This window comes from Sycon ciliatum, chromosome 2 (assembly GCF_964019385.1).
Source record: "Sycon ciliatum chromosome 2, ocSycCili1.1, whole genome shotgun sequence".
Taxonomy (NCBI): domain Eukaryota; kingdom Metazoa; phylum Porifera; class Calcarea; order Leucosolenida; family Sycettidae; genus Sycon; species Sycon ciliatum.
In genome coordinates this window covers 27211367-27238733 of record NC_088644.1, presented here as the reverse complement: position 1 = coordinate 27238733, position 27367 = coordinate 27211367, and the positions used below count along the sequence as shown (strand labels likewise).

At 47.4% G+C, this 27367-nt stretch overlaps 4 protein-coding genes across 5 annotated transcripts; 2 read left to right on the top strand and 2 right to left on the bottom strand.

Annotated features, from left to right (window-relative positions):
• Positions 1 to 728: 728 nt before the first annotated feature.
• Positions 729 to 1904, bottom strand: LOC135810472 (DEP domain-containing mTOR-interacting protein-like). The gene has a single exon (XM_065323961.1). The coding sequence runs from the start codon at positions 1902 to 1904 to the stop codon at positions 729 to 731; it is 1176 nt and encodes a 391-aa protein (XP_065180033.1).
• A 5142-nt stretch (positions 1905 to 7046) lies between these two features.
• Positions 7047 to 16619, bottom strand: LOC135809469 (very long chain fatty acid elongase 4-like). The gene is made up of 7 exons (XM_065322827.1): positions 16415 to 16619; positions 10269 to 10456; positions 9901 to 9981; positions 8731 to 8787; positions 8351 to 8465; positions 7807 to 7934; positions 7047 to 7656 (listed from the first exon to the last, which is right to left on the bottom strand). The coding sequence occupies exons 1-7, from the start codon at positions 16488 to 16490 to the stop codon at positions 7423 to 7425; spliced, it is 879 nt and encodes a 292-aa protein (XP_065178899.1). The 5' UTR covers positions 16491 to 16619; the 3' UTR covers positions 7047 to 7422.
• Positions 16620 to 17021: 402 nt separating this feature from the next.
• Positions 17022 to 23808, top strand: LOC135809468 (programmed cell death protein 10-A-like). 2 transcript variants are annotated; one of them, XM_065322826.1, is made up of 10 exons: positions 17022 to 17172; positions 17280 to 17430; positions 17515 to 17571; positions 18456 to 18513; positions 19027 to 19083; positions 19822 to 19878; positions 20978 to 21047; positions 21836 to 21929; positions 22153 to 22235; positions 22907 to 23808. In XM_065322826.1, the coding sequence occupies exons 2-10, from the start codon at positions 17368 to 17370 to the stop codon at positions 22992 to 22994; spliced, it is 627 nt and encodes a 208-aa protein (XP_065178898.1). In that variant the 5' UTR covers positions 17022 to 17172; positions 17280 to 17367; the 3' UTR covers positions 22995 to 23808. The 2 variants fall into 2 exon arrangements, with proteins under 2 accessions (XP_065178898.1, XP_065178897.1); XM_065322825.1 differs by having other exon boundaries at positions 17026 to 17430.
• Positions 23809 to 24612: 804 nt separating this feature from the next.
• LOC135809466 (delta(6)-fatty-acid desaturase fat-3-like) lies at positions 24613 to 26690 on the top strand. Its single transcript, XM_065322821.1, has one exon. It carries the CDS (start codon positions 24801 to 24803, stop codon positions 25971 to 25973), a length of 1173 nt encoding a protein of 390 aa, XP_065178893.1. The 5' UTR covers positions 24613 to 24800; the 3' UTR covers positions 25974 to 26690.
• Positions 26691 to 27367: the final 677 nt, after the last annotated feature.

Genomic DNA, 27367 nt, shown 5'->3' with positions numbered 1-27367 from the left:
GTCAGTAGCCACTTTGGATAAAAAAGGGAAACAAATGAAGAGCGCTGCGAAAGAAGCAGGGTAAGTGCAGAGGGCGAGGAAGTTTACTACATGTTACTATGTATTAGCAGAATGAGGAAGGCGAGAGAACCTGAAGAGAAACCAGCTGGCTGGAAAAGGTCACAAGGCTGGCCTGACCAAATGCCAGAAAAGCAGATACCGGTATGCCAGTGAACCAGCACTTTGAGCAGAGAACTCGATAAAATGTGAACATGCAACAATATTACCCTTCAAGGCAAAGTACTGAAAAGGTGAAAAGCCAGATGTCTTGGGCTATGGTAAAACTATGTAAATTTCAAAAAATAGACACAATGGATTATATAATTTGCACATCGCTGTAGAGGTTTACACAATGGCAGCATACGTCTAGGCTTTTCTGTTGATTATGTTGTGGGCCGTTACGAAGGAGGGACATGAAAGATAGTATGAAGTATTTGTGTAAGCAAAATTAAAAATGACCGATTCTTTTCGGTCTGCGACCTTATGATATGACATGATTACAGTAGGATCAGAGATCATAGGGCAGAGGACTTGGGGAGGTATTATCACATTCCAGCGTAATAAACTGTAGCAGACCTGCAACGGTGTTTGACAACTGTATCACCCGGATTCCACGAGTGAGAACTATTTCCTGATGTCAATCGAGGTGTACAGGAGCTAAACCAGCAAACTCATTGGACAACACTCACTTATGACTTGCCAGGGGGGTGAGAGGTGACGAGTTTAATCGAACGAGCCTGCCTCGTCGTTGGCGGCAGTTCTGGACGCTGATGGATGGTGACTTGACAAAATGGCTTGCCTTCACGAATCACACTCATCACCTGCTGCCCGGTCATGCGAAACACGTCGAGGTCATCAATCTGCAAGATGATGTCACCGACCTTGAGCAGCTTGCGCGCAGGCCCGTCCTTGTCAACGCAGGACACTCGCACGGGCGTGGTGCCGTGCAACGTGAAGCCCCACTCGTCCTTCAGCGACGCCACGAGCTGCAGCTTTATGCCGTCCCACATCTCCGGGCGGTACACCTGGCCACGGTCAGGAACAGTGTCTCGCCGTCGACTCCGCAGAATGGTCTTTGCACGGCGTACGGGAGAGCGCACTGCGGCGGACAGCGACTCGGTGGCACTCATCCAGCGCGGGATGAGCGCCGAGGACTTCTTCAGGCGCCGCTGCTCCACCTCCTTGGCACGGTTGAGCAGGATGTGGTCCTGTCGGAAGCGGAACAGCATGGTGACGCTGTTGGCAAACATGGACGGCTTGACCGGGTGCAGCTGCACGATGCAGCGGCTCTCCTGCAGTATCTGGCACAGCGGCACTAGTGCATCCTCAGCCAGCGGGCAATCCTTGAGTTCGTCTAAGTGGGAAACGAGCTCACTGGCCACGAAAGAGTGAGGATACACCTTGTTGCCGCGGTTGTGGTGCGTGATGATGCGCTTGTCTCGAGTGGCCCACGAGCGCAGCAAGTTACTGGTGTGGCAGTCCACCAGATCCACAATGGTGCTGTCCGGCTTGCTGATGTCATCGGCACGGAACCGGAAGAAGACTTGCGTTGCCTGGAAGTCTCGTTCGTCGGACAGATTGACGATGATCTGGTTGCGCTGCAAGCACGTCATGATAGTGATTGCCTGCTGCTGGGTGTCTGCCTTGCCGTGAGACACAAGCCACTCCACCGCGTCGATGGCAAGGAAAGTAGACGGGTGGCAAACAAGGCCGCGGCGCCGGTTCTTGATGACACCGCTCTCGTAGAACGAGAGCCGTAACCGCTCGCCCAGTGCCAGCAGGTCTGTTTCAGACAGCCCAATGATGCCCTTGCGAAGCGGTCGAAGTTGCCGATGGCCGCGGCTGATCAGCTTAGCATTGGCCATTGCCGTACCACGCGAGATATCATGGTAACGTTTCTGACACATTGGACTTGTCTCTGCACTTGGACTATCAAAGGATACAGTGGATTTTGTACGGGCACGCATGGTGCTTGATTTGCCTATGGCAGATGTGAGGGACTGTATTGAACGACCCACGACGGGAGAGATACATGCCAAATCGGAACTCATTCCGCCCGTTTGCATTTGCAGAAAGCTCGTGCGTCTCGATGGCGAGCTGGTGGTGGACAGGCTGCTCGGACTCGGGCTCCTCAGTCGGCCACCTCCATGCTCACCGCAGGTCGGTGGCTCTGATAACTTCCAGCTCGCACTGGTACAGTCGGTCCCAGCAAGAGTGGCTCTGCGGTTCGCTTTGCCCAAGGGCAAAGAACGGGGCCCTTCAGTCATCATTGCTTTGTTGCAGTTGGCGGGTACGACTCCAACTAGCCTAGTCTAGGGAAACATGCACAACACAAACTGTCACACAGCTTCTGGGGTCGTTTCCACAGTAAGTCATTGGCTAGACGAGACTTCCTGAATAATAAAAGTCAAACCGCCGTTTAGCCTTTCGAAAAGTACGATGTTTCTGGATCACCAGTCGATCTCCAAGCTCAAAACAAGTAAATTCCTCAAGTTGGAACAAGTTTCATAGCCGTTGCAACTCGGCTACTTGTTAGAAAGCAGGTAAGACTTCGTAAAGATGGCTAGCCTTCACGGGTGTGGACTTATTCATTGGATCTGAAACGAGAAACATATGGCTTCCATGACCCGAACTATTAATTGTCTTTGCTTTTTGGACCACCTTTTGGTTCGTCACGACTTCAACCAGCAATGGAAGGACAGATCAGGGTACTACGGTACAATTCATGTATATACGGGATATTTTTTCTGTTCCGGTACGCATTACGGTTAAATTTGGTGTCATGTAGGTACAAACCACGTTTTCAAACATCAACAGGGCGTAAATGGCTCCACCGGACAGCGCCACGCGGGCGGCAAGGTAAGCTACCTACATAGTCATTGCATGCAATGGTAAGATCCGAGGCAGAGCCTTTTTCCGAAGCACCATGAACTTACATCGTTTTCTGGGCATTCAAGATGAGACCAATGCTTCCAAGGTACGTATCTAGTCTGTTCAACTCACTTGTCATCTAACTTACTTGTCAACTTGTGCTGGAGTTCTCCTGTAGACTTACAGTGTATAAAAAAGCTACATATCGAATAATAGAAGTTATTGTGAATCTACAGTACTGAAGAACGAGAGAGCTTGGAAGCTCAGGGCCGGCCCTACGCTATGCTTTTTTGCCTAGCTGCCTAGCTAGCTGATCATTCGATGGTATACACCGTCCACCACCTTGATGACCTAGTCGGCCTAGGCAAAAAAGCATAGGGATGTTATAAATTTTTCATTTCTCCTATTTTTTTCAAGACATAACCTAGTAGTAGTAGCCTAGGGGTGCGTTTGGTTGGTACGATCTAGAACAGGATCGAACAGCTGGTGCACATGGAGCAGCCTCATGCCAAACAAACGGTACTCCAGAAACAGAGCACATTTTTGTGAAAAAAATGTGCCAACCTTGGTGCACCGGTGCACTACATGTTACAATTGTAGTTCTTCTTCTTCTTATTTATTTAAAAATTTTGAATAGGGCATTCCCGGATCCCACAGGCCTACGGCCTTCAAAATGTGTATGGGTCAACATGGTCACTTTGTACGGTACTATGAATCCAAACCAAAAGCGTATGCACGCATGATCATTTGGGACCGAAATCGATGTTCCCGCCAGTTTTCACTGTGAAAAAGTGAAACTGCTCGGTCTGGCCGACCCAGAACAGGTGCAGTCCCAACCAAACGCGCTGTTCTGGTGAATCCTGTTCTAGGTCGTATCAACCAAACGCGCCCTAGGATTCGAACGCGCACTATCGCCCTGCATCATGCATTCCCCCGATACACTTTGCATCACGGAGACGTATAATATACGACTCCCTGCTTCGCATACATACTCATTCTTCCAAGTTGCTTCACGTTAAGATCTTGCATTTGAAAACCCGATTTGAATATTGTGGCCAGCTGTCTTTGATGGTACGGTACGGGACAGGTACGCCAGGCATACCGACGACACAAACACACACGGAATTAAAGCTGTGTGGACCCTGGCTAGCGCCAGACATTACTACTATACTCGTACTAGTATACTAAAGTAACGTCTTTTGCATAGCTACGGGAATAAAGCCATGCATCATGCGGCTTGTTGTCAAGAGCAAAAGCGCCATACTCTTGAATACTCTTGAATTCCGTGTTATTTTTTTATACCGTATGTCCGCACCTTTAAACCCATGGCGTTATATTCGATTATAAAGCCAGTCTCAGTTATAAAGCCATGGGCTTCATAAACGAAATGACATTTGAAGTATATTTTTCAAAAATGAAGGAATGAGTACTATGCTAACAAACTTACAGCCCAGCAGAAAGGGTGAACAAGTAGATTTAGGCTGTGTTTACATGAAGCGTTTCAACCCGGGTCAGATTTCAACCCGCCATGTGCACAAAGTGAATGGCGCGTTTACATGACGCATTGCGCTTGACCCGGGTTGAAATTTCGCCCCGGGTTGATTTCAACCCTCCCCCCAAGGGGAGGGTTGAAATCAACCCGGGTCAAGAAAATCGTACAAACGTACTTCTGTGCGTATCTCGCGCCAGGTTCAAGTTGAACAGCACTGCAGATGCAAATTTCGCGCGAACGGATTCACGTGACCATACAGGACTGTAGAAGTGGACATTTGGCGGCATATCAGTATTTGACCCGGGTCAACTGTCTTCATGTAAACGCTCACCTCTTTTGTCTGTCGTACAGACTTTCAACCCGGGCTGAACTCGACCCGGGTTGAAATTTCTCATGTACTTAGTAAACACAGCCTTAGATTAAAATTTCTGTGTGGACTTTGACTTTTATGGCATGGCGTAGTGGGCGAGTCATTTTGCATCTAAAATACCTAGGAAAGCAGTGGTGTTTCAAATCTAAGGCCATGGCTTTAAAAGCGCTGGCATACGGTAGCAGGGAGATATAAGATGCGAAAAATCACAAGAACTGTCATGTCTTGACGTCAGTACCCGTGCATAATAGTACGCAGCGATGCATGAACCCGCGCCGGTACACACGAGGACGATAACCGTAGATCTATGCATCGGCATCATCACTCTTGCCATTGTATGTTTCATGCATGTTTGGTATGTGGAGAAAGACATTGAGCAAGGAAGTGCCTGCCATACTCTCTCCCTCTTTCTCTCCCCCCCCCCTCTCTCTCTCTCTCTCTCTCTCTCTCTCTCTCTCTCTCTCTCTCTCTCTCTCTCTCTCTCTCTCTCTCTCTCTCTCTCTCTCTCTCTCTCTCTCTCTCTCTCTCTCTCTGAGTCTCCCTCTCTGAGTCTCTCTCTCTCTCTCTCTTCGATAGAAATTCATGATTACCGTGGCTAGTTCAAAGCCTTGAATGACAATGCTCTCACAATACAGTCAAGAAATGCAGCTCGTAGATCGCGTAAGGCCTAGTCGCTCTGCAACAACCTATCTTCCTGAACGTATCATTATTGACTTCGACCAAAAAGCACATTGACTGACAAAAATTGAAGTCGAAACTGCTCTGTGGTCATGTTATGTTGATGGACAAATACAGACTGCATGCAGAACAAAAGACCACGGCCAAGTGTTCCATGGTCCCCGAACCACATGGAGCACACTATAGGCCCAGACAGATCCTGCTGGCAATTCTTTCGGCAAAATATCGAAGAAGTCAAAGAGCGGAAATTGCCGGCAAAATCGGAGCACAATATCGAGATGTTGGGTAAAATCGATGCCTGATACTTGGATTTCCTTGTTTTTAGTTTTTACCCATTCAGCATGATACACTGCCCAGGACGAGATCATGTCACCGAAATATCACTGGGATTCACATGATTTCGGAAGAACTCAGGGACACGTGCGTGGAAACCCGTGTTGAGAAACCGACCCTGCGATTTTTATGAAACGTACGGGAAGTGGATAAAATACACGTTTTTCCAGAGCAAAACGGAGCAAAATGTTGAGTTTCCAGTGCCAGGCTCGGCAAAATATCGAAGATTTCGCAGCAACATTTTGCAGCAGAATATCGAGGCGAGCGGAGCAGAATCTGTCTGGGCCTAGAGCACATCCAAATATGGATGTTTCGCCCTGTACGACAAATGTCTGGAGCTGTGCCGAGTCATGAGCCTTGGCCAGGCAGTCCTGCCCGGTGCCCTTGGGTCATATCAAGAGTACATGACCCCACGGCCAGGCAGTCCCTGCCCGGTGCCCTTGGGTCATATCAAGAGTACATAACCCCCAAGAGTGTGCAAATCCAGCTATGGGGTCTGCGACGGCAGAACTTCACATCACGTGATGAACCCGTACACATTATTTGCACTCTGTGCATGATAGATACAGGGTTGCATGCAGCCCAGCTTTGGGTATAACCAAGAGTCCATAACCCCCCGGGGGGTTATGGACTCTTGGTATAACCAAGAGTACATAACCCCCCAGAGTGTGCAACTCCACTATGGGTGCTGTCCCGACAGAATTTCAAGTTGACGTCATTTTGATGATGCAATGCGCACTGTACACGGATTACCAGACGAATCCGGAACCTGTGGTTGACCGAAGCAGATCGATCTTGTACAAATTATTGCAAAGAAAAACGTGTGATGCGTTGACACCTGTACACATGTTGTAAATCACTGGTGCAAGGAGCATTGCGTCATAAATAATGACGTCAACTTGAAATTCTGTCGGGACAGCAGGGTATGTGGGAGTTGCACACTCTGGGGGGTTATGTACTCTTGGTATAACTCTCTTGTGGTCACTTTGCACTGTTTGCCAGCATAACCTTTTGAACCATGTCACGTGATGTGAAGTTCTGCCGTCGCAGCACAGCATAGAGGTTGTGCAGGCAGTTGCACACTCTTGGGGCTATGCACTCTTGGTCATATCAAGAGCAGAGTACAGAACCCGGCAGGGTCATCAAGGAAGCGGGATCTGATAAACTCCAGATCACAACTGGCATCTCAACCACACTGGACAAGTCTTTCGAACAGACTTGCCTGTGCGCCAAGCTGAGACTTACACACTTGCAACATACACATGTAGTCAACATACTGTACGTCTTCAAAAGAGGAAACTAGTTCAAAATAGCAAGACGGCACCCCTAGAAAAAATATCCTACTGGCGCAGCATTGCAGTGACGACACCACCGAGAACCAAACAGGGGACGGCACAACTCCGAAAAGTAAATAAGTCAACGTAGAGCATGGCATAACCGGCTGCAGAGGCAAAGCTGCATAAAATACCAAAATAGATCTGATAGAAAGAATCCGGAAGAAAAGGGGATCCACGTTCAAATAATGAACGTCATCCAAAAATCGACTTACACAAATAGAGATAGATGCTGCAATGCTAGGACCAAACTGTTGAACAGTTCACTCCAGGGTAGAGTGGCAGGAAGCCATTGCTGATCGGAACTATTGATGTTTCTTGCCAGCACCATTACTGGCACCGTTCTGCGATGCGGAGACAGCATGGCTGCCATCCGGCCGCTCCTTCGATGTCCGCCGGTAGCTCTTGCGGTAGAAATCATAGAAGAGTGCGAATAACGACCACATGTAAGCAGTCAGGCAGTAAGCGAGAGGGACGGAGAAGCCACAGTCGCTGTAGGCCACATAGTGATTGTGGCCGATGACGATCAAGAACTGCATCTGCACCGAGAGAACACAACGAAACACAGTATGTATGTCACGTTATAGTTCACACACATACACACACACACACACACACACACACACACACACACACACACAAAGACACCAACACACATCGAAGCAATCCCAGGGGCGTGCGGTACTGACCATTTGAATCGACGTCAGGTACTTCTTCCACCAGAGGTAAGGGCGCACAGCAGGGCCGAAAGCAGCCAGCATGTAGTAGAAGTACATTATGACGTGCACACCACTGTTCATCATTGCACCAAAGTAGACTGAAGTGATAGGAACAACAAAAACAACAAGAACAACGACAAGAACAAGAACAAGAACAGCAACAACAACGACAAGAACACGCGCATAGATGAAAATTAGCATGGGATAAACAATGGGGGTGAAACAATCATGATGTGTACCAAGTGGCGTAGCTGGTCACATCATTCTTCACGATGCCATCCGCTTAATTGTGCACAAGCTGCATTGCATGTAGTTCACCTCACACCGTGTAGGCATGCAGAAAGTCGGTAATGTCGTGAAAACGACGCAATTCGGAGAACTAGTTGCGACAGGACGCCATCAGGAGTTGCACACTCTGGGGAGGTCCTGTCCGATCTCTAGATGAACACTGAGAGTGCTCAGCACCATACGTTGCCCCGTAGACATGCACGCGTGCAGCGAGCAGCAAACTCACCACTGCCTCCAGCATATCGCTTGGTTACCAGCCACCACCATATGAACATGGTGACGTGATGGTAGACGTGCAGGAACGAGATCTGCTCTTGTTTCTTACGCAGAATGAAGAAGAGCTGCGAAAACCCAGCACAAAACGAACAGCACAAACAAATCAGGTCCCCTCTCTTATTCATGTACACAATACAGATCTCCTGGCGTGGAGTTAAAACCTGACACACAACAAACGTGGAAATCTCCTGGAGATGCTCGTGGAACGCGATAGCGGGAGTTGTTCAAATATCATTTGACAGATGCAAATAGAAAAGCAAGTAAATAGGACGGACTGCGGGCTACACACACACAAGGCAAAAAGGGAAACACCAGTTTACAATCACTTACCGTGTCAAAGAATTCAACCACCTTGGAAACATAGTATACCCAGCACACTCGAGCCAGCTGAACAAAGCAGAAAGAGAGAGAGAGAGAGAGAGAGAGAGAGAGAGAGAGAAAATGCATGCAGTAAAGGGCGTACTCACATTACGGCCAAACCACGCGCATATGCCCTCAAGCGGCCAAGAAGAAAAAAAAGAAGAAAGATTCGACCTCATGAATATCAGCACCATGTTCGAGTGCACAGAACAGTATGTGAGGTGCTAGGGCTGCATGTCGCCCACCGCTGTTCAGGAGGGGGATTTCTCTGGCCAGCACCGTAGGACACATTTACTGAACTTCAATTGTGCTCTTCCTATGGTTGTTTCTACAAGTACCACCTTGAAATGTTCACCCACGGGTAGATTTCATCATTGCAGTGACCGTAGTGCATCATGCCATGCATATGCTCCTTGATGTGTGGATTGTTAGCATTTCAGCGGTCCTAGTGAGCCCTTGCCAGTCTTTACTATTGATTTTAGCCCGTTTCCGGATCTACAGCTTTTTCGCCTCTACTTTTGGTCAAGAATGCTCCATTCTATCCTTATTTTACTGCCGCACAGTAGAGCTGTGCGCTGAAGAACGTGGAGCCTAAGAACGTCCAGCCTGAAATGCTAAGAACGCCATAGCCTAAAGTTAACAACGGCGGTGTTGGTTTCCTGGCAGAATTTGAGATACATAATCAGTACGGATTGTTTCTAAGAACGTGCTATAAGAACGGAGGCAGATTGCTGAAAATAGGAACGTCCCAGGCTAACTCCTTGAAAACAACATTCTTGGACGTGCGACTCTACTGTATTCAGAAAGTTCAGAGTTTTTTCTTTACTTTCGCCACATATCTACTTGCTATTTCCATATCTCATTCATCGTACCAGTTACGGCAACATGAATGACGACAGTTTACGCCCCTGCACTTCTGTTATCCATAGTGCCAACCTAAAGGGGATAAACACCAGTAATTCACCCCCAAAAAAAAGTCGGTACGACTTATACTACGATGGTCAAAATGATGGTGGTAAAAGGGTAGATGTCTGTGGCTCGTGACAAAAAATCTGGGCGCGGCATATACTCCAGTGCGGCTTATACTGCGGAAAATACAGTACATAACTGGCATCACTGCAAGCCCAGTGCTAAGCTTACCCGAGTGGCTGCTGCGGTGGGTGCATAGTCAACGGCCGAGCATCCCCAGTTCAGACCACCATCGATGACAGATAAAACGAACTGAACAAAGCAAAAGAACAAGAAGGGAATAAAACAGTACAGTCATACTCTCAAGACAGATCAAAAGTCTCTAGACAGGACTAAGTCCAAGTATGAACGACTGTGAGCAGGTCAATGCAGGCAATTCCAGCGCAAATGTACATGAGAAAAAGCCACAAAAAATGTCATGTCTTCATAGGAAACACATGCAAGAGCACGGAGGCAAGGGTGCGAAACCGAACACGCACACACGCATCTGTTTCCACCCACATTCCTGAAGGGGGTTTCTTTTTTGCAGCGATCCTTACCTCCACACACATGTACAGGCTGAGAAGAGTAAGAAAAAGATTGTAGATCACCAAAGTCACTCGCAGTTGAAAAGGCTTGAAAGGTGCCATCAGCTTGGGCCCGATGAACACCATGGCCAAGTAGGCACCGGCTATAGACAGCGGTTGCCAGATTTCACCCAGCAGTGGCCAGTCGGCTGTTCTAGGGTCTGAGCAAACAAATGTACAAAAGAAGAAGACGTGCACACGCACACATGTACATGCACACACACACACACACATATACACGCACACATGTACACACACAGTGTTGTTCAACAAGAGTTGAGTGAGCTGCCATGTCGCTGTAAGAGCTACGAGAGGCAGTGAGGGAAAGATGGAGGGAGGATGACGAGAAGCAAATATCATCGGCAGATTTCACACTTCATAAGCGGGACAATTCATTTCTTGGCATGGAGTGTGAGAGGCTGACAGAATGCTGTAAACAGCGAAACAGAACAGCCTCGACAGTCAAAGACAACAACTGAGAAGCCCAGGGTACCAAGTTTTAAATCCTGCTCGGAAGCGGAACGGTTTGGCCGTCCTTGACCACTTGGGCGGGTCTCATCCATTCACAACCACCACCTTAGCCTGTTTAGGAGCTCCATGTGCGCCTTGATACTAGCCATGGGTGGTGTTCCTGCCGGAGGGGGAAAAGACAGCCTGATCGTCACCCACATGAGTACCAGGTAGTAAGTACTAGTATTAAACGCTTGAACAAAATTTTTTTTAGAGGGACAATCCAACTTTTCTAAGCATTTACAACTCCATTGTAGCCATTACACAATACTTTTCTCAGTCCAGACACTCATACATGGTCTTTCCACTGCAAACGTCACTTTAGGTTCACCAACGCTTTGGCCATCGCCCGCCACCAGGTGAAACAGTTTAAAACTAAAATGAAAAAAACAACAAAGAAACTGAGTAGATAGTGCTGTGAGGTGCTGTAGGAAAGTGATGAGAAAAACTGTGAAGGAAAACAAAATGTGCCAGGTAGGTGTGTATGTGTGGAGAGTAGCAGCGCTGGTGATAGGTGTTGAAATGGATTGTGGAAGAGAAATGGAGAGCTTTGTCTGTGTGTCAGTGCGCTAGTGGGACATAGGAATAGAAAGATGTGGAGCTGGAGCCATAAGAGTGACGCCAAAGGTGAGGACATAGATTTGTGAAGTACGCTACAAGCAGCTAAACACACACTTGTACTTGCTCACTGCCAAAACTGGTCACGTGGGTCTCCCCGGGAGAGGGGAGAGAGACTCAAAAGGAATCTTGGAAAGATGACTTCAATTGGCCATTGAACCACCCAACGGCCGACACCCCCTGAAATCCCCAAACTAGGGTGGATTTGAAATGATCCCACTTATGGGCTCACCACATCTCAGTAAGTGGGCGAGGACAAGGTGCAGAAAAAGGATTGACGGCATCAGGGTATTCGTCCCGGGATCCGACTGCAGGTACCCCTGCCCCCAGTGAAGGTAATACTTGGCACTAGTGTGGGTAAACAAACACACACACACACACATCAAACTTTACTGTGCCATTATGTGCAACACCATAGTCCATAACAAGCGCCGACATACTTCACAACGTGTCCGGCCGTCTCCAGCCACAGTCCCGGACGACATCTACAATTCTACCCGTCCATCCATATTTCTGCTATTCACCTCACAATGAACTGTAAAACAGTCTATAAAAGCTCAACTAGTGGTCCTTCACAGTGAAGCAAGAAGCTAAACTATTCTCGAGTGCACTGCAATTGTAAATAAGGGTGCTTTGCCAGCTGCCACAAATATGCAGGCACCATACTTGGATACGTTCAATCCCATTATGGGATGTCTTTGTTTTGGCATGGTTGTTACAATTGCAGGGCTGCCACACTTGGAGGGAGAAAAATCTGACGGGGGTCTGTGGGTGTCCCCCGGTGAATTCTTTTACGAAAATGGCTTGCTGTTGGGGCCCCAGAACACATTTTTAACTGGCCACACACATGCAAGCACGCGTGCATTTTACAGCTACATGTACATGTACAATGACTGGCCAAACGCGACCTGGAAGCGCCAAATGGCCAACTGGACTAAAAAGCGCTCAAAATAAAATAATTGGTTGTCCCTCTTTGGGAACAAAATCGGTCGGTTTGTCCGACAGGCGATCAAAAATCGGAGCAAGTGGCAGCCCTGCAATTGTCGACAAATAAAGAAGCAACCAACATGCTATAATCATCTGTATGTGTGACAAGGACATGGCAGAGGTTCAGTAACTCGTTTACTGTACACAAAACGATTCATTTTTGGTCGGGTTCGGGATGGATTTACACTGATGTCTTGTTGATTGGGCCCGTTTACAGGAGCCAGAGCGGTTTGTTGATTCGTAAGGAGCTCCGAGATCGACCTTTCCCAAATAATTAATTAGGAAGCAAACTTTCAAAAGAGGAACCAGCCAGTGAGTGTGCAAGTCATCACTGCACACGTTTGAGATCTCGCCAACAAGTCACTGAACCTGCAAAAGTGCATTGAACAATTCAAATTTTAAAAGTTCACAAGTACCGGGTGACAAACTTCTCTACTGTGGCGGGCATCCAACACTGCCATTGGCCGCACACCCATCACTAGCGCCTAGCCTACAGCGCACGAGCCGTGCCACTCCGCAGATCCCTACCACGTTCTGTATCGAAATACAGAATACTAAATTTTAGTGAGCAGCGACAGCTGAGGATGTCACTGTTGTGTTGCAGCTGCGACAGATTCAGGGTGATGTGTACAAGGTCTCATGCCGAAAGAGGCGCCATGAGAATCGCCACCTGAGCAATGTGGCTGCGTCTCCCCTGAAATACGTTTCATGCAACATTGTTCCTGAAAGTAAATTTTCACCAGTTGTACTTGTAGTCTTCGGGGTGCTGAGTTGAATGGTCTTGGTCCGAGGAAGCTGAGACGCCCCCTTCCTCCTTTACTACCAATCGAACTCGTCACTTCCACCGAAACTGGGTGACTGCGCCCTACTAGATGGGGATTTGTAAGCAAAAATGTCACTAAAAGCGCCATTTCGTTCTTATAAAAGCACGGATGAACGCGATTGGTCCATATGTTGTAGACTTTTGGACGCAAGGTTCAACTGAAAGGTTCAACTCGCGTGACAGGAACGCGCCCAAACAGGCTGTAAGTTGTGCCCGACAGGCACGGTGACCAGGTGACTGGGGTACGCATGAGCACGTGACCGCTTATTCAACCATGTTCGATTGGGAATAAGGGCCGAACGCTGCATCGCAGCCTTCTCGGACCAAAACCAGTCGAGTCACCATCCAAAAGACTACAACACATGGGCCAATCGCGTTCATCCGTGCTTTTATAAGAACGAAATGGCGCGTTTAGTGACATTTTGCATACAAATCCCCATCTACAAAATTGTAGTAGGGCGCAGTGGCCGCAGTCACCCAGTTTTGGTGGAAGTGTTGCAAAATTCCGTTCGAGTATTATTTGCGCACGTTGTATTTGGTTCTTGTCCTGTAGAGTCCAATATCTGATGTCATATATGGTCTAAGTGTACGTGTGAGTATGGGGTGATGTGTGACGCTTATGGTATGTGGTGTATGCAAGAGTACGCGTTGTCAGAGTGTGAGAATCTGCTCCCGTCTGTGGGAGAGTGGGGACCACTAGCAAGCCGTGATATGTCAACGGGAACGAGTTGCTCGGAATGCAAGTGAAACACGGCGTGATTTAGGATTAGCTTCTCCCGTTCACAACCCGTTTTCTGATATTTTTACTGGCAATGATTTTTGCGAACTTTTCCTTGAGAACAATTCTCAATCTAACTGACTTTTACCCGAATGAAAGTGAGAGAAACCCCATGGCAGCTACATCGCCGATGGATGGGTGCAGTAAATGGTTATGTTCACGAGGTCCATGCCAAAACATTCTCCGAAAGACTTTCCAATGGAGCCAGTCAGTTGAGAAAATTTGCAAAAAAACTTGTACGATACGGAGCAGTAGACCAAAAAAAACGAGCGAGCAAGCTGAAGATAGTCTTGAACAAGTCTAATTTTTGGCACTGTGGTTACCCTCAATTCTGTTCTGTGTCATGTTAGTAATGGGTACGCCAAAATCAATGGTCCTACTGGTCGTTTGTTTGGTTGTTTAGTCTTGCATTTCCTTTCTCCTCCTGCGCCCTCGTCATTTGTTGTTATTAGGCTGTGTTTACATGAGGCGTTTCAACCCGGGTTGAGTTCGACCCGCCGTGTACACAAAATGAATGGCGCGTTTACATGACGCATTGCGCTTGACCCGGGTTGAAATTTCGCCCCGGGTTGATTTCAACCCTCAACCCTCCCCTTGGGGGGAGGGTTGAAATCAACCCGGGGCGAGAAAATCATACAAACGTACTTCTGTGCGTATCTCGCGCCAGGTTTGAATAGCACTGCACATGCAAATTTCGAGCGAAAGTATTCACGTGACCAAACAGGACTCTAGAAGTGGACTTTTGGCGGCATATCAGTATTTGACCAAACGCTCACCTATTTTTATCGTACAGACTTTCAACCCGGGCTGAACTTGACCCGGGTTGAAATTTCTCATGTAAACACAGCCTTAGAGAGGTTCCGCAACACGTAAAGTTGAGCAACTTTACGTTAGTGGGCGGGAAAACCTGTGAATTCGCGAGTTTGCACTCCACTTATGGAAAGTTGTCTACGTAGAGTACGTAGATAGGGCTCTGATAACGTAGCTGGTCCGTAAGTGGATTGGGGTACAAATTTATGACTCTCTCCCCAGGTCGATCTGGTCGTACACTGCCGCGTTCGGAGTCGCCAAGGGCAGCTACGTGATTTGAAAACTCCGTATGGCGGAACACAGATACGCATGCAGTTTACGTAAGACTTTCCGTAGATCGACTACGTTTTTACTAACGTAATTACGTTATGCGGAACCTCTCTAATAAGAATTGAGACACACCATTAAGAGTTTGCGTTGCTGTGGGGCGGGGGCGAAGGGGAGAAGGTAAAACACACACTAGTAGTGTTTCAGAAGTGACGAGTTCGATTGGGAATAAAGGAGGAAGGGAGCGTCTCCGCTTCCTCGGACCAAGACCATTCGACTCAGCTCCCCGAAGACTACAACTGGTGAAAACTTGATTTTAGGCTTAACTTCCCCTTTATAACTGTATCAACTTTGCTGCGGCCCAACAATCTGCAGGGTCAAGCTGCAGTGGTTGTATTCATGAAGCTGAATTTCATTTGTAGGGCCGTAACACCTGGTCCAGCCGGACCTTATTTCCTTAAAAGTCTGAAATCCTCATACATGTACAGTTCATCTCCTGACTACAACCATAAACCGGTTGGTAGAGTCTCGGTCTTCCTTGTTCACGCTGTCACCGTGAAAACATGGTACTTATCAGGCAAGGCTTGCACTATACCGGTATGATCAAGAGTACATAACCCCCCAGAGTGTGCAACGCCGATCCAGCTCTGCATAGGGTCTTGGTCGAGCGGAATCGGATCTTCTGATGTCATGCGTACACTCCACACCAGTGCAAGGCCGGTCTCGAGGCAGGGCACCATTGTTTTTGATCCAAGAGTACCCGCGACTCCCCGGGTTCCCCTCAGATTTGTACGGTATTATGACGCAAAGATCCGATTCCGCTCGACCAAGACCCTATGCAGAGCTGGATCAGGCGTTGCACACTCTGGGGGGTTATGTCGTACTCTTGGTATGATTGTACATGTATGTGTACAACTAGTACATACACATAATTATGTCATACATGGTCATGTGCATGTACGTGTAAGGTACACCACTTGCACTACAGTCCATTTATGTACATGCACTTATTTATTATTTACTTTGCGGTAAAGTGCTGGGCCGTGCTCAGCAGTCAAGTGTTCTTTCTTCAATGGCTATGAATACATGTCTAATAATGATGAGTGAATTCAAGAAGTAAAGAAAACAGTTGGAGGGCAAACGATCTCCGCCGGAAACGAACGGCGGTATTTCCTCGTACACGCAACAGTACAATGAACTCTGGCAGTCTTGGTAAAAGTACACAGCGCTCGATACTACATGTACTACGTAATACCAGTACCTGGTATATGTATATGTTCACTCAAAATGTTGCATAAAATAATAGTCCGAGATGTGAGATCTTACCAACAGGAGGTAGACTCTTGTCCATATCCACGGGTAAAAGGCGTGCGACCTCTGCTGTTATCCAAGAAGGATCCATGGCGACACAGCACTATGCCTTGAGGCCTCGACTTGGCTCAAGCACAAGAAAAGCTCCCTCCCAGATTACACCACTTCTTCGCACAAACACTGATAATGGACTGACGTGAATGGCGCCGCTTTCCTACTGTTTTTTTTTTTACCAGAGCTGCACCACTACTGCACACTGTCTTGTACAGACATGTACATGTACTAGTATGCAATATCCGGCCACGTGCAGGCGTACCGTACCGGTTCATCGACCAGTGTGCAGTACAGTCCGGTCGGTATTACATCCAGTGAAGTGAGGACACAGGTACATGTAGTATGGTGCCAGACGTTCCCTTTTTTTGAGTGACAAGAATAGATGGTTCTGTCTGCAAAATCAGATTCAACTCATTTTACTGAATGTCATCTGGTATGTACTGAGATGAGCGTTAGTCGTATATTTACGAACGGCTAGCTTCCTTCTCCGCCTCCTCGCGCAATTTTTGTACTCGTAGGTTTGGTATCATGATGACAATCATGTATGGTAATGTCTGAATAGTAATCTGGTACTAATGAGCCTGGTACAGTTTCGAACACGGAGTCTGTACAACATCTGGCAAGTCCTGAATTAGGCTGAAAAGTAACAACAGTCAACAGCTAGCTAAACATTTGCTACTTCTGTGAAGTGTCAGGTCGATCGATCGCTGTCATTTCAGGTGACTTTCATTGTACTGACCTGTTTACTGTCCAAACAACAGTGTGTTATAGTAAACACGGGTGGCGCTGCACCTATGTGACTGTTTCCATTCGACCGTGTCTGCAGGTTGGCGTTCCAGTGCGTTTCGAATACTAGTATTCTTTTCTGAGGCGAATTTCCAGATTTTTAGATTGAAAGCAGATGCAGTAACACCATGATGGATTGCCCGACGGCATCGCTGTCTCTCCAGCATGTTATATTCCCTTTTCTTGACGAGGTATGGAGCAGAAGAAATGTGCTCGATAGAATTTGCGATTGTTGCTGACCTGCTCTATATCTCGTTGCGCTGCTCTTTTCGTAGCTGAATGAGAAGGAAGGCAAAGACGTAACCAGTGCCTTGAAAGATGCCTTCAACAAGGTAGGATTAGAAAGCAAAGTTCTGAAATGCCTATTATAAATGACGTGAGCAATAATTTACACGTGGGTAGCACTTTGCGATAATTATAATAATCAGTGAGTCAATAGTAAAAAATTTAATGTAAAAGGAAAGGGACACATGGATATGAGTTATGAGTAACTGACCACCACTGTGATTAGATAGTAGATGGTCAGATAGTGCGACAACTGCATGATTGTACTACGCCCCAAACCGTATACTGTAAAAGCCATTATAACGAAGTGCTAACTATAACGAGTTAACGAGGAGAAATCTGTCGTTAAAATAGAAATCGTTATACAGAAATCGATACATACACTGTCCTATTGAGCAATGAGAATGAGTGAGAATCGTTACCTTTGGTACACGTAAACTAGTCAATTTTGGGAAATCGTTATATATGCGCCTCGTTAGAATAATGGCTTTTACAGTACATGCAATTACGTTGTATGTAATTATCAGTGGGCCGTAGTACCTAGGGAGACCACCCGAGATCATAGTACCCACAACGATGTTGTGACCCAAGGATTTGGGAGTTCTGCATGATCCATGTTCTATGAAATTCGCGGTCACAGCTGTGACCCGCTGACCCTAAGCACGGCCCAGACCAGTGATGTCATAATGTGAGTACTAGTATGCATACATCGGCCCTGCCCCAAGGGCGACTGGAACGGGCAGCCTGGGAGCGAAACACATCATTTCACGTTCCAATTGCCGACATGATGTAGATGGAGTGTGTGTCTGTGTGTGTGTGTGTGTGTGTGTGTGTGTGTGTGTGTGTGTGTGTGTGTGTGTGTGTGTGTGTGTGTGTGTGTGTGTGTGTGTGTGTCTGTACCCGGATGCTTTATATGTGCACTTGCCTGCAGGTCGAGAAGCAGAACATGGGCTTTGCACAGTCGTTCGTGTCCGGTGCATGTCAACAAGGTCAGTAGAGAGATGGTGCAGGGGCCTATATGTCTATCCAGGGATATTTTGACAGGTCAGCATTCGTCTTGTCTCTAGTACGTTATTGCGCTGTTTAATATTAAGGGCTCGTCGTAAAAGTTTGTTGTCGTCCCTGAAGCGAACATCGTTCATTTCGTACCCCTCCCTCTGAAATGAACGCAAGTTGCTATGCTGGACTTGCTATGCTGGACTTGCTATGCTGGACTTGCTATGCTGGACTTGCTATGCTGGACTTGCTATGCTGGACTTGCTATGCTGGACTTGCTATGCTGGACGACGAAAATTGCATGTATGTACAGTGTCGGTCGACTTGCGTTTTTGGTTCGCCCCCCCCCCCCCCCCCCCCCCAAATGAATGATGTTCGTTTCAGGTAGGGGTGAAACGGTTCCATGTTTTTCATGTTCGGGTACCCGAATGCCAGCATTGTTTCCCACGGTTCGGGTATCGGTAAAGAAGGTTCAATGTGTGTGCGTGTGTGTTTTCCTACTGCAGAACCTGGTATTGACGTGACGCGGTCGGTGTTGTCCCTTGCTGCCAAGCCGTGTCCGGGTACGACCCAGTTTCCAGTTTTACCTGCTCTGATATTTACTCTGAGCCTATTCCTATTACCATGGCTGCAGAAGGCTGTGTTCAAGATGACCCTGTGTTAAAAACTTTTAAACCAATAAGTTACGAGTTACGACTAACAGTCCACCAAGGTAACGAGGTATTATATAGTCAGATAGTGCGACAACAAGGCACACAACTGACAAGGATATTGTTGGATATTGTTGATGCTTGTTTCAAGTCATGCTTTTTATAATTATGTGTGTTGCATACAGTACTTGAAGTAATAGATACACCTAGGCAATTGGTGAATGGCCCTAAATGCGTTACACGGTACAGTGATTTTTAATATCCTGTGTCTTGTTTTGAATTCGATACCGTTTCTGTTGCACTCAACAGGGGTGGATCCAGGAGGGGTTCACCGTTCTGCGGAACCACCTGAATTTCCTAAACGTACTACTGGCAACCATATGAGTGTCCATGTACATGTATCGGCTATTCAGTTTTGACTATACTGGAACCCCCCTGTAGAGATCGCTGGATCCGCCGCTGCTCAATGCTGCAGGCTAGCTGCATTGGCAGGTAAAGCCTCATTAGTGCAGCTACTGGCTGGAATGGAAAAGGATTACCGCTCACGGCAACATCTTATTCATAATATACATGTACTTGTATTGATATTCCGTTTTATGATGATCCCTGATGCACTGTGTGTTCATCTGCACTTACATACTGTTCCTGTAGACTATGCGATAAATCGTAGCGAAGTGGAATTCAAGCTGCTGTGCGACCGAGCTTCACGTGAGTTCACCTGTGTACATGGCACGCAGTTACACCATCCTTTGCGTGCTATAGAGACAGTGATATGATCGTGTAGACATAGCTGTCTTGTATTTGCTTGCGTGGGAGTATATTGTACATCTTGTGATGCGATATACATGTACATGTAGCTTGATTCTTTTGCACTCAAAAGCAGGAAGAATGAGCTGGTTGCGTTTTCTTCAATCGCTACTGTAAAACATGTTATTTTCGGTGTAACTTTAATTTCGGTGATTTAGGTAGAGAAACCAGATACCTAAATTTAGGTTACGTTTGGTTGGTCACATTCCCAAATGGGAATCACTTGGAATCACTCGGAATCATTCTCGCCCGTTTGGTTGGTCAAAAAAGTGCGTTAGGTTGGTCACATTCCACATGATTCCAGAATGGGAATCGCTGAGAATGATTCTTTTTGGAGAATGATCATTCCACCTCACATGCTGGCATGAGCATTCTCATTCCGGAATCAAAAATGATAATGGCTGCCACGAGCCAAACAATGTTCAAGTGCCTCAAATCATGCACTCAGAAGTACCATGACTCTCTCAAGGAAACTAGAGTCGGGTAAAAGAAAAGACAGCCGCCGTTCCACAAAGACATCATGGAATTGTTATATCAAGTGATTCCTAATTGATTCTGGCGCGTTAGTTTGGTCAGGTGATTCTTGCCGATTCCCATTCCCGAATGGTTGTCATTTACATTCTGAAAATGACCAACCAAACGCAACCTTAGATAATGCCTAAAAGGCACTAGAGCATGCACTGAGTCTGTATGTGAAGGGATTGCTGGTCACCTAATTCTACATTACACCTGAAACCTGGCAGGTCCCTGGTACCGAAATTTTAATACACCTAAAATAACATGTTTTACAGTATTTGCACCCGTGTAGTGGTATGAGTAGGGAGGGGTGTTTTTTGCTCTTTTCAAATCTCTCCCCGTCCCTGGTCCTGTTACAAGCGGTGTGTGGGCCTTCGCACTCTAAGAGTGTGTCTCACTTTCGCAAGGTAAGATGCTAGTGCCCTTTCAACAGCCTTGCGCTCATCATGTTCATGACTTTGCTGCTGTTGTGTTTTCTGACCAGATCTGAAGACTATTCTAAGTCGGATACCTCAGGAGATCAGCGATCGTTCTGTCTTTCTGCAGACTATCAAGTAAGCTGCATGATTGTGCTATTAGTCGGTACTAGTGGTGCGGTCTCTTTTGTACCTGTGTCTTCTTGATGAACCGTGCTTGATTGCCACCTTGACTATGGTTGTGATCCTTGATTTTATATTGCTTTCCTGTGCAAATTTTTGGGTACAGTCAAACCTCGCTTAGCCGCACATGCTTGCTCACTAAAATATCCAGATAGCCGAGGGAATGGATAAACGAGAACATGTTGCACGACACTCCACACCGTTTGCTGTCAATCCGCTTTAGCTCACCTTTCATTGGTTGAGTGATGACAAGAGAACATGATGTACCAGTGAACCAGGTCTAGCTGTATGGAGGTTATTCATAGATCGTGAATGTGCTGCTACTGCTGCTACTAGAGCTCGAAGCGAACCCGGAGATGTCAATGCAAACAAGTATTATGCTTGCTGGCGTATGCCGGTAACGTGTTCGTGTTAGTGCGGGTTCTGTGCGGTTCTCGCTGAGCTCAACATCGTGACACCGTACATGCATGGCATGCATTCAGCAAGCAAAAGCATGCATGAGGCAATACAATCTATGCTTGCAGCCTAGTTGCAGATAGCCGTGGAAAACTAGCTTGTCACGTGGTGCAACTACAGCACCAGTATATTTTACATGCATGGCTTAGTTACTCCCCTGTCTTCGTTACAAATTTACAAACATGCTTGTTGATGTCTCTGACATCAACAAGCATGTTTGTAAATTTGTATATGCAAATTTGCTGCAACTCTGTCTCACATCTCTGATCTATTTTGATCCTTTGTAGGGATATTGCTGGAGCAATCCGTGATGTCCTGGAAGCCATCAATTCAGTGTCAAAGGCACACGGCCAGCTGGCATCTATGCCAAAGTACAAGAAAGTGAGTTGCCCTTCTCCAAGGAATGTATCCTTGATGTGCGTAAATCGTCTCTCTCTCTCTCTCTCTCTCTCTCTCTCTCTCTCTCTCTCTCTCTCTCTCTCTCTCTCTCTCTCAGTGGTGAATGAATTGGACCCTCCTGTGTAGATTTAATGAATGCTATTTCTTTAACCTTATTTTGATCTTATCTGTCACGTTGCTGTCCTTTTCCTGTCCCACTCTGCAGGCGTTAGATCATGAAAAGAAGCTTTTTGTGAAAACATCCAAAAGTTTTAGTGACACGCTGAAAAAATTCTTCAAAGACTCACGGTGAGCATTAATACTTGAGATTCTGTGAAAGGCATGAACGTGTGTGTGTGTGTATGTGTGTGTGTGTGTGAGAGAGAGAGAGAGAGAGAGAGAGAGAGAGAGAGAGAGAGAGAGAGAGAGAGAGAGAGAGAGAGAGAGAGAGAGAGAGAGAGAGAGAGAGAGAGAGAGAGAGAGAGAGAGAGAAAAGGAGAGAGAGAGAAAAGGAGAGAGAGAGAAAAGGAGAGAGAGAGAAAAGGAGAGAGAGAGAAAAGGAGAGAGAGAGAAAAGGAGAGAGAGAGAAAAGGAGAGAGAGAGAGAGAGAGAGAGAGAGAGTGTGTGTGTGTGTGTGTGTGTGTGTGTGTGTGTGTGTGTGTGTGTGTGTGTGTGTGTGTGTGTGTGTATGTAGTCGAGTATTTCTTTGATGATGTGCTGTCGATGTTGCGGGCTTCAGCCTGGAGTTTGTAGCGGTTCCTAGTCTGTAGAAGTCGCAGGGAAGCAAAATGTACCTCGGATAATGCGATGTGCATGACGTAATGTAGGAATTTTGCCAAGCGCTGGATCAATGCCAGTTGCACACTCTTGGTGATACCATGACAGGCAGCCGTTCAACTTCTAGTATTGTGCTTGATTTACCCATAAACTCGAAAAACTAATTCTGCTCGTTTCAATGTGTGCGTTCTTTCTTCGACCAGGGCTAATTATGTGTTTGCCAGCGCCAACTCTCTATGCAACCAGACAAACACACTACTACAGTTGTTCAAAGTTGCCAGTCAGGGCTGACCGGTTAGGAACAACTTGATTGATCATACAGGGTATGCTTCTGCCCTTCATGCCACATCCCACATGCATGTTTGGTCCACCGATCCTGCCATAAAACTGAATTCTTCGAACGGCTCGCTTGACGTGCAAATATCTTGCCTGTTGCCATATTTTTCTTCCTGTGCTCACGTGATATCGGATTTTTATACAGACTGTTGACCCATGCTTGGCTGGTCTCAAGCAGTTCCCGTGTGTGTGAATGACCTGCAAATGCTTGTGAATATCTCGACGGCAATTTGTGCATATTCATCACAGCAGTTTTTTCTCATTGTCTTGTTTTTAACATGCTTAGACGATGCACCGCTTGGCTTTGTTCTTCTCTGCGCACTTCGTCTCCGGCTGTGCAGCTGAGGCTTTTGCTTGATTTTGTTTTGATCTATTTGTGCTTTCGTTGTGCGAGAGCCGCAGCTCTCCTATTCTTGCACACTCATGTCCGCTACTTCGTTGCCTGTCACAATAGTGGAAGGCATTACAATCATCCGCAGCTCTATCATGGATGTTCCACCATTCATCAGCCTTGTACATGAATGGCCGCATCTTCTCCATGTACTGTTGATCTGTCTCGCCTAGGTTCCTAGCTGTTGTTTATTGCCCGTCACGCTTGTCTTCTTTTGTTCCTGCTCTTCTTGTTGTATTTTTGGCTAACTGGACAACCCAGCAAGTGGCTATGGCTATGCTGCCTGACTGTGTCGTGTTCCTTGGCAAGCCACACCATACTTATTTCCTTGAATTGCTATCATGGTTATGGCCGGCCGTGCATGCATGGCTTGTATGATATGTACCAGCAAGACTTGAAGAGTACTAGAGTCTAAAGACTAAGAGCACACACTCTTGGGAGCTTATACACTCTTGTTACCAGCAAGAGGAGTATACTCAAGGTAGGTACCAGTGTACATCGCGTTCCTCTCACTATTGGCACCATGTGGAGCCACTGCCAAGATCTATAAGCCTACTATACTACACACTGCACGTCCATCATTGAGTCAGAAAGATATGCCTTCACCACCTGTGAATGTGAATCAACGAGCTATTGGGTCCCAAGGCCCTGCACTGCTGTAGAGCCCGAGGACATCCAAAACACCTTGAGTGCGGCGGCGTCTAGACGAGATGGCTACATGACCACTGCGCTGCTGCCTCTTGTCACATCTTGCAGCAAGAGTCCATAACCTCCCATACCATGTAGATCTACCAGGCCAGGGGGAATGGCCTCTTGCTTGTGACGAGTCTTTGTGGTCAGGAGGACAGGTCAGTCCTCATGGTCCTACACTGGCCACAGCTACATAGCAGTTGTGCGTGTGGTTCACATGATCGATCCCACACTGTACTGTACTGCCACAGACAGCTGTATGTCATGTCGAGCTCATGCACACGTCTACGAACACGTGCAGTGCACGGTACTGATCTACTGAATGCACCGGTACTACACAAAAGTACAATAATCAGATTCAATGTACAGGTTTGTATTTTTACTACCGTAGATCTACTCCCTGAATATCGAATGGCCTGATTCAAAGGGATTTTCCGGCCAAAAAAATACAGTCATCTTCGAAGGTATCGCGCCATACCTTGACGTTTCGCAACCACGGATTTCTGGCCGTTGTGTGTGTGTGTACGTGTGTGGTGTGTTCGGCTGCTGCCACAAGTACTACAGTAGTAACTAAAAGTTACTTTGTTGAGGACCTCACAATTTGGTTCCTCAGTTGGGCGGAAACCTGGACTTCGGAAAGCCCAAGACCTCCAGAGGTCATCTAATCTTCTCACCCGGACATGCGGCTCTACATTGACGGAGCGTGGCTGGACCTGTCCAAGTGGGGTCCTTCTCATCCAGGTGGTGAGAAAATTTTGAAAAGATTCGATGGCAAGGACGCCACAGATGCCTTCTTCGCCTTGCACAGCAAGGATGCCTGCAAGCGCCTTACCAAGCTACAAGCCGCTCAATCAGTTGCTGTAAAAGCCATGCCCGTACCCAGAGGAGCGGAATGCAGTGATCTGGATAAGGCGTATCATGAACTTCGTGATCGTCTGGAGCGGGAAGGATGGTTTGAACGCAGCTTCCTGCACGAGTTTCGATTGATCAGCACTATCGCTGTGTTGGTAATTGTTGGCACATGCCTGGCATGGCAATGTCCCGTCTTGTCCGCAGTTTTGTTGGGCTTGGCCATGCAGCAGTCCGGCTGGCTGGGCCACGATATGTGCCATTCAAGAAACTCAGCATACTGTGACAAGGTTGGGCCCTGGCTGAGTGCTGTGGTAGCCGGCCTGGATGATGGCTGGTGGTCAGAGAAACACAACACCCACCACGTACTGACCAACCACGTGGGCATCGACCCGGACATTGACAACCGGCCGTTCCTGTTCCTATGGGCCCCGCCGAAGTCCATGGACACTGCCATGCGCCCGTTCCAACACATCTACTTCCTCATGCTTTACTCGTTGCTGTACGTATCCTGGAGGATACAGTCAGTACAGCGGATATGGGCTGGTGGCGACAAGTTCGAGATGGCACGCATGTCCATAAACTATATCTGGCTGCTATGCTTACCATTGAGTGTGTCAATTATGTCTATTTTAATCAGCGGCTTTCTGGTTGCCATTGTTGTAACACTGTCGCATGAAAGCGAGGACATGAAGACGTCTCATGAGCCCAGCTTCGTCAAGAACCAATTTGAAACGACGCGCGACATCGTGTGCCCGGACCCCGTGACCGAGTGGCTGTTTGGTGGCATGCAGTATCAACTGGAGCATCATCTCTTCCCGACGCTGCCGCGCTACAAGTACTGGCGCCTTGTGCCGGTCGTGCGCCGCTGGGCCAAGGACAATGGCATCGAGTACCGTGCCGACGGCCTGTGGGGCATGCTCTGCATGCACGTCAACACGCTCAAATCCGTCGGTAGCACCCCGGCAAGCGACAAATCACTGGACGCTCTCTCGGACTGGTAGCAGGTACTGGTACTGGCTGTTGAAATGACTTGTGTACTTCCAGAACTGTAGACGGCAGGGTCACACCAGGGGATTCCCCACCTCTCCTCCAACTCTTGAGGCGGCGGTGATTCACCAAGCGAATTGATGTCCAGCCCTGGCGACTCACCAAGCGAATCGATGTCAAGCCCTGGCGACTCACCAAGCGAATTGATGCCCAGCTCTAGAGATTGGTTTGCCAGAACAGGTTTCCCACCTCTACTCCGACTCTTGAAGGCGGCGGCGATTCTCCAAGCGCTATTTATAATTCTGCCTAGCTTAGACTAGAGACTGGTGTGCCAGATCAGGCTGCTAAGGAGATTGTGAGTTTCGCCGTTGTTCTACCTGCCAGAGGCCGCTGCGCCGCTAACTGTTAGGCACCGAGCAAGAGTGCCATAGGTTGTAGTTTTCATTGCAGGACGGTTCTATTTTCTCTCTCCCTCCCTCTTTCTCTTTCTCCTACTTAGCTTTGTCTTGCTAAGGACCGGAATGTAGCCAGAACAATGTGTTCAGGCGCAGTGCAGACCCGGCGAGTTCCTGTGCGTGAGTGTGGGTCTGGGTGGATGTGGGTGGGTGAGTGTACCGTATGATGCGGTGATATGTGCAGTCAATTTCCAATCGAGAGGTACATTGCAGGTTCAATTTCCAACGATTCTCCTTCTCATTCTCCTGTAGCTCTTCAATCATTCTGCTGAGTCAGTGAATGCTGGTGGTGTGTATGTGTGTGTCACACCAAGTAGGGATTTACTGGCCAGAAAAAGCCACTTGATAGCTGTGTGGTGTAGACCAGGCTGAATAGTGGCAGTCAATTCTTCAGCCTTGCAAGCTGTTGAATGATGCAATCCCAGCACAAGTTGCTATGGCTTCTTCTGTAGCATCGCTATCTTCGCCTCCGGCGATGGGCGTCAAATGGTCACACCGTGCCTGTGCCATGTTCTGTCCAGTTTGGCATGGTTGGTTTGCCAGCCCCATCAGACAGGTTTGAGCATCATGCATGGCTGCTCTCCTAGAAGGCTAGATGATCCTCCTGTCCCTGGCACTGCTGCATGCACTTCGCCCATGCACCGAACAGACTGCCACCTACTGTATAAGCAGAAAATTTCGTCGGTCAATAATTTCGTCCAACTCCAAAGAAAGGGAGTTCGTCCGGTTGTAAATTTCGTCCATGGATCATAAGAGTGTATTGAAAAGCTGGACAAATCAATATTAGTCCGGCATTTAATTTAGTCCAACAGCTCCTTGGACGAAAAAGACGAAATTAAATTCCAGACGAATATTTCTGCTTGTACAGTATCTACTGGCACTAGTAGCGGCATACTTTGCAGGTGAGCTGAAGGTGAGCCTGCCATCACATACTCATCTTCAGAGGAGATCAG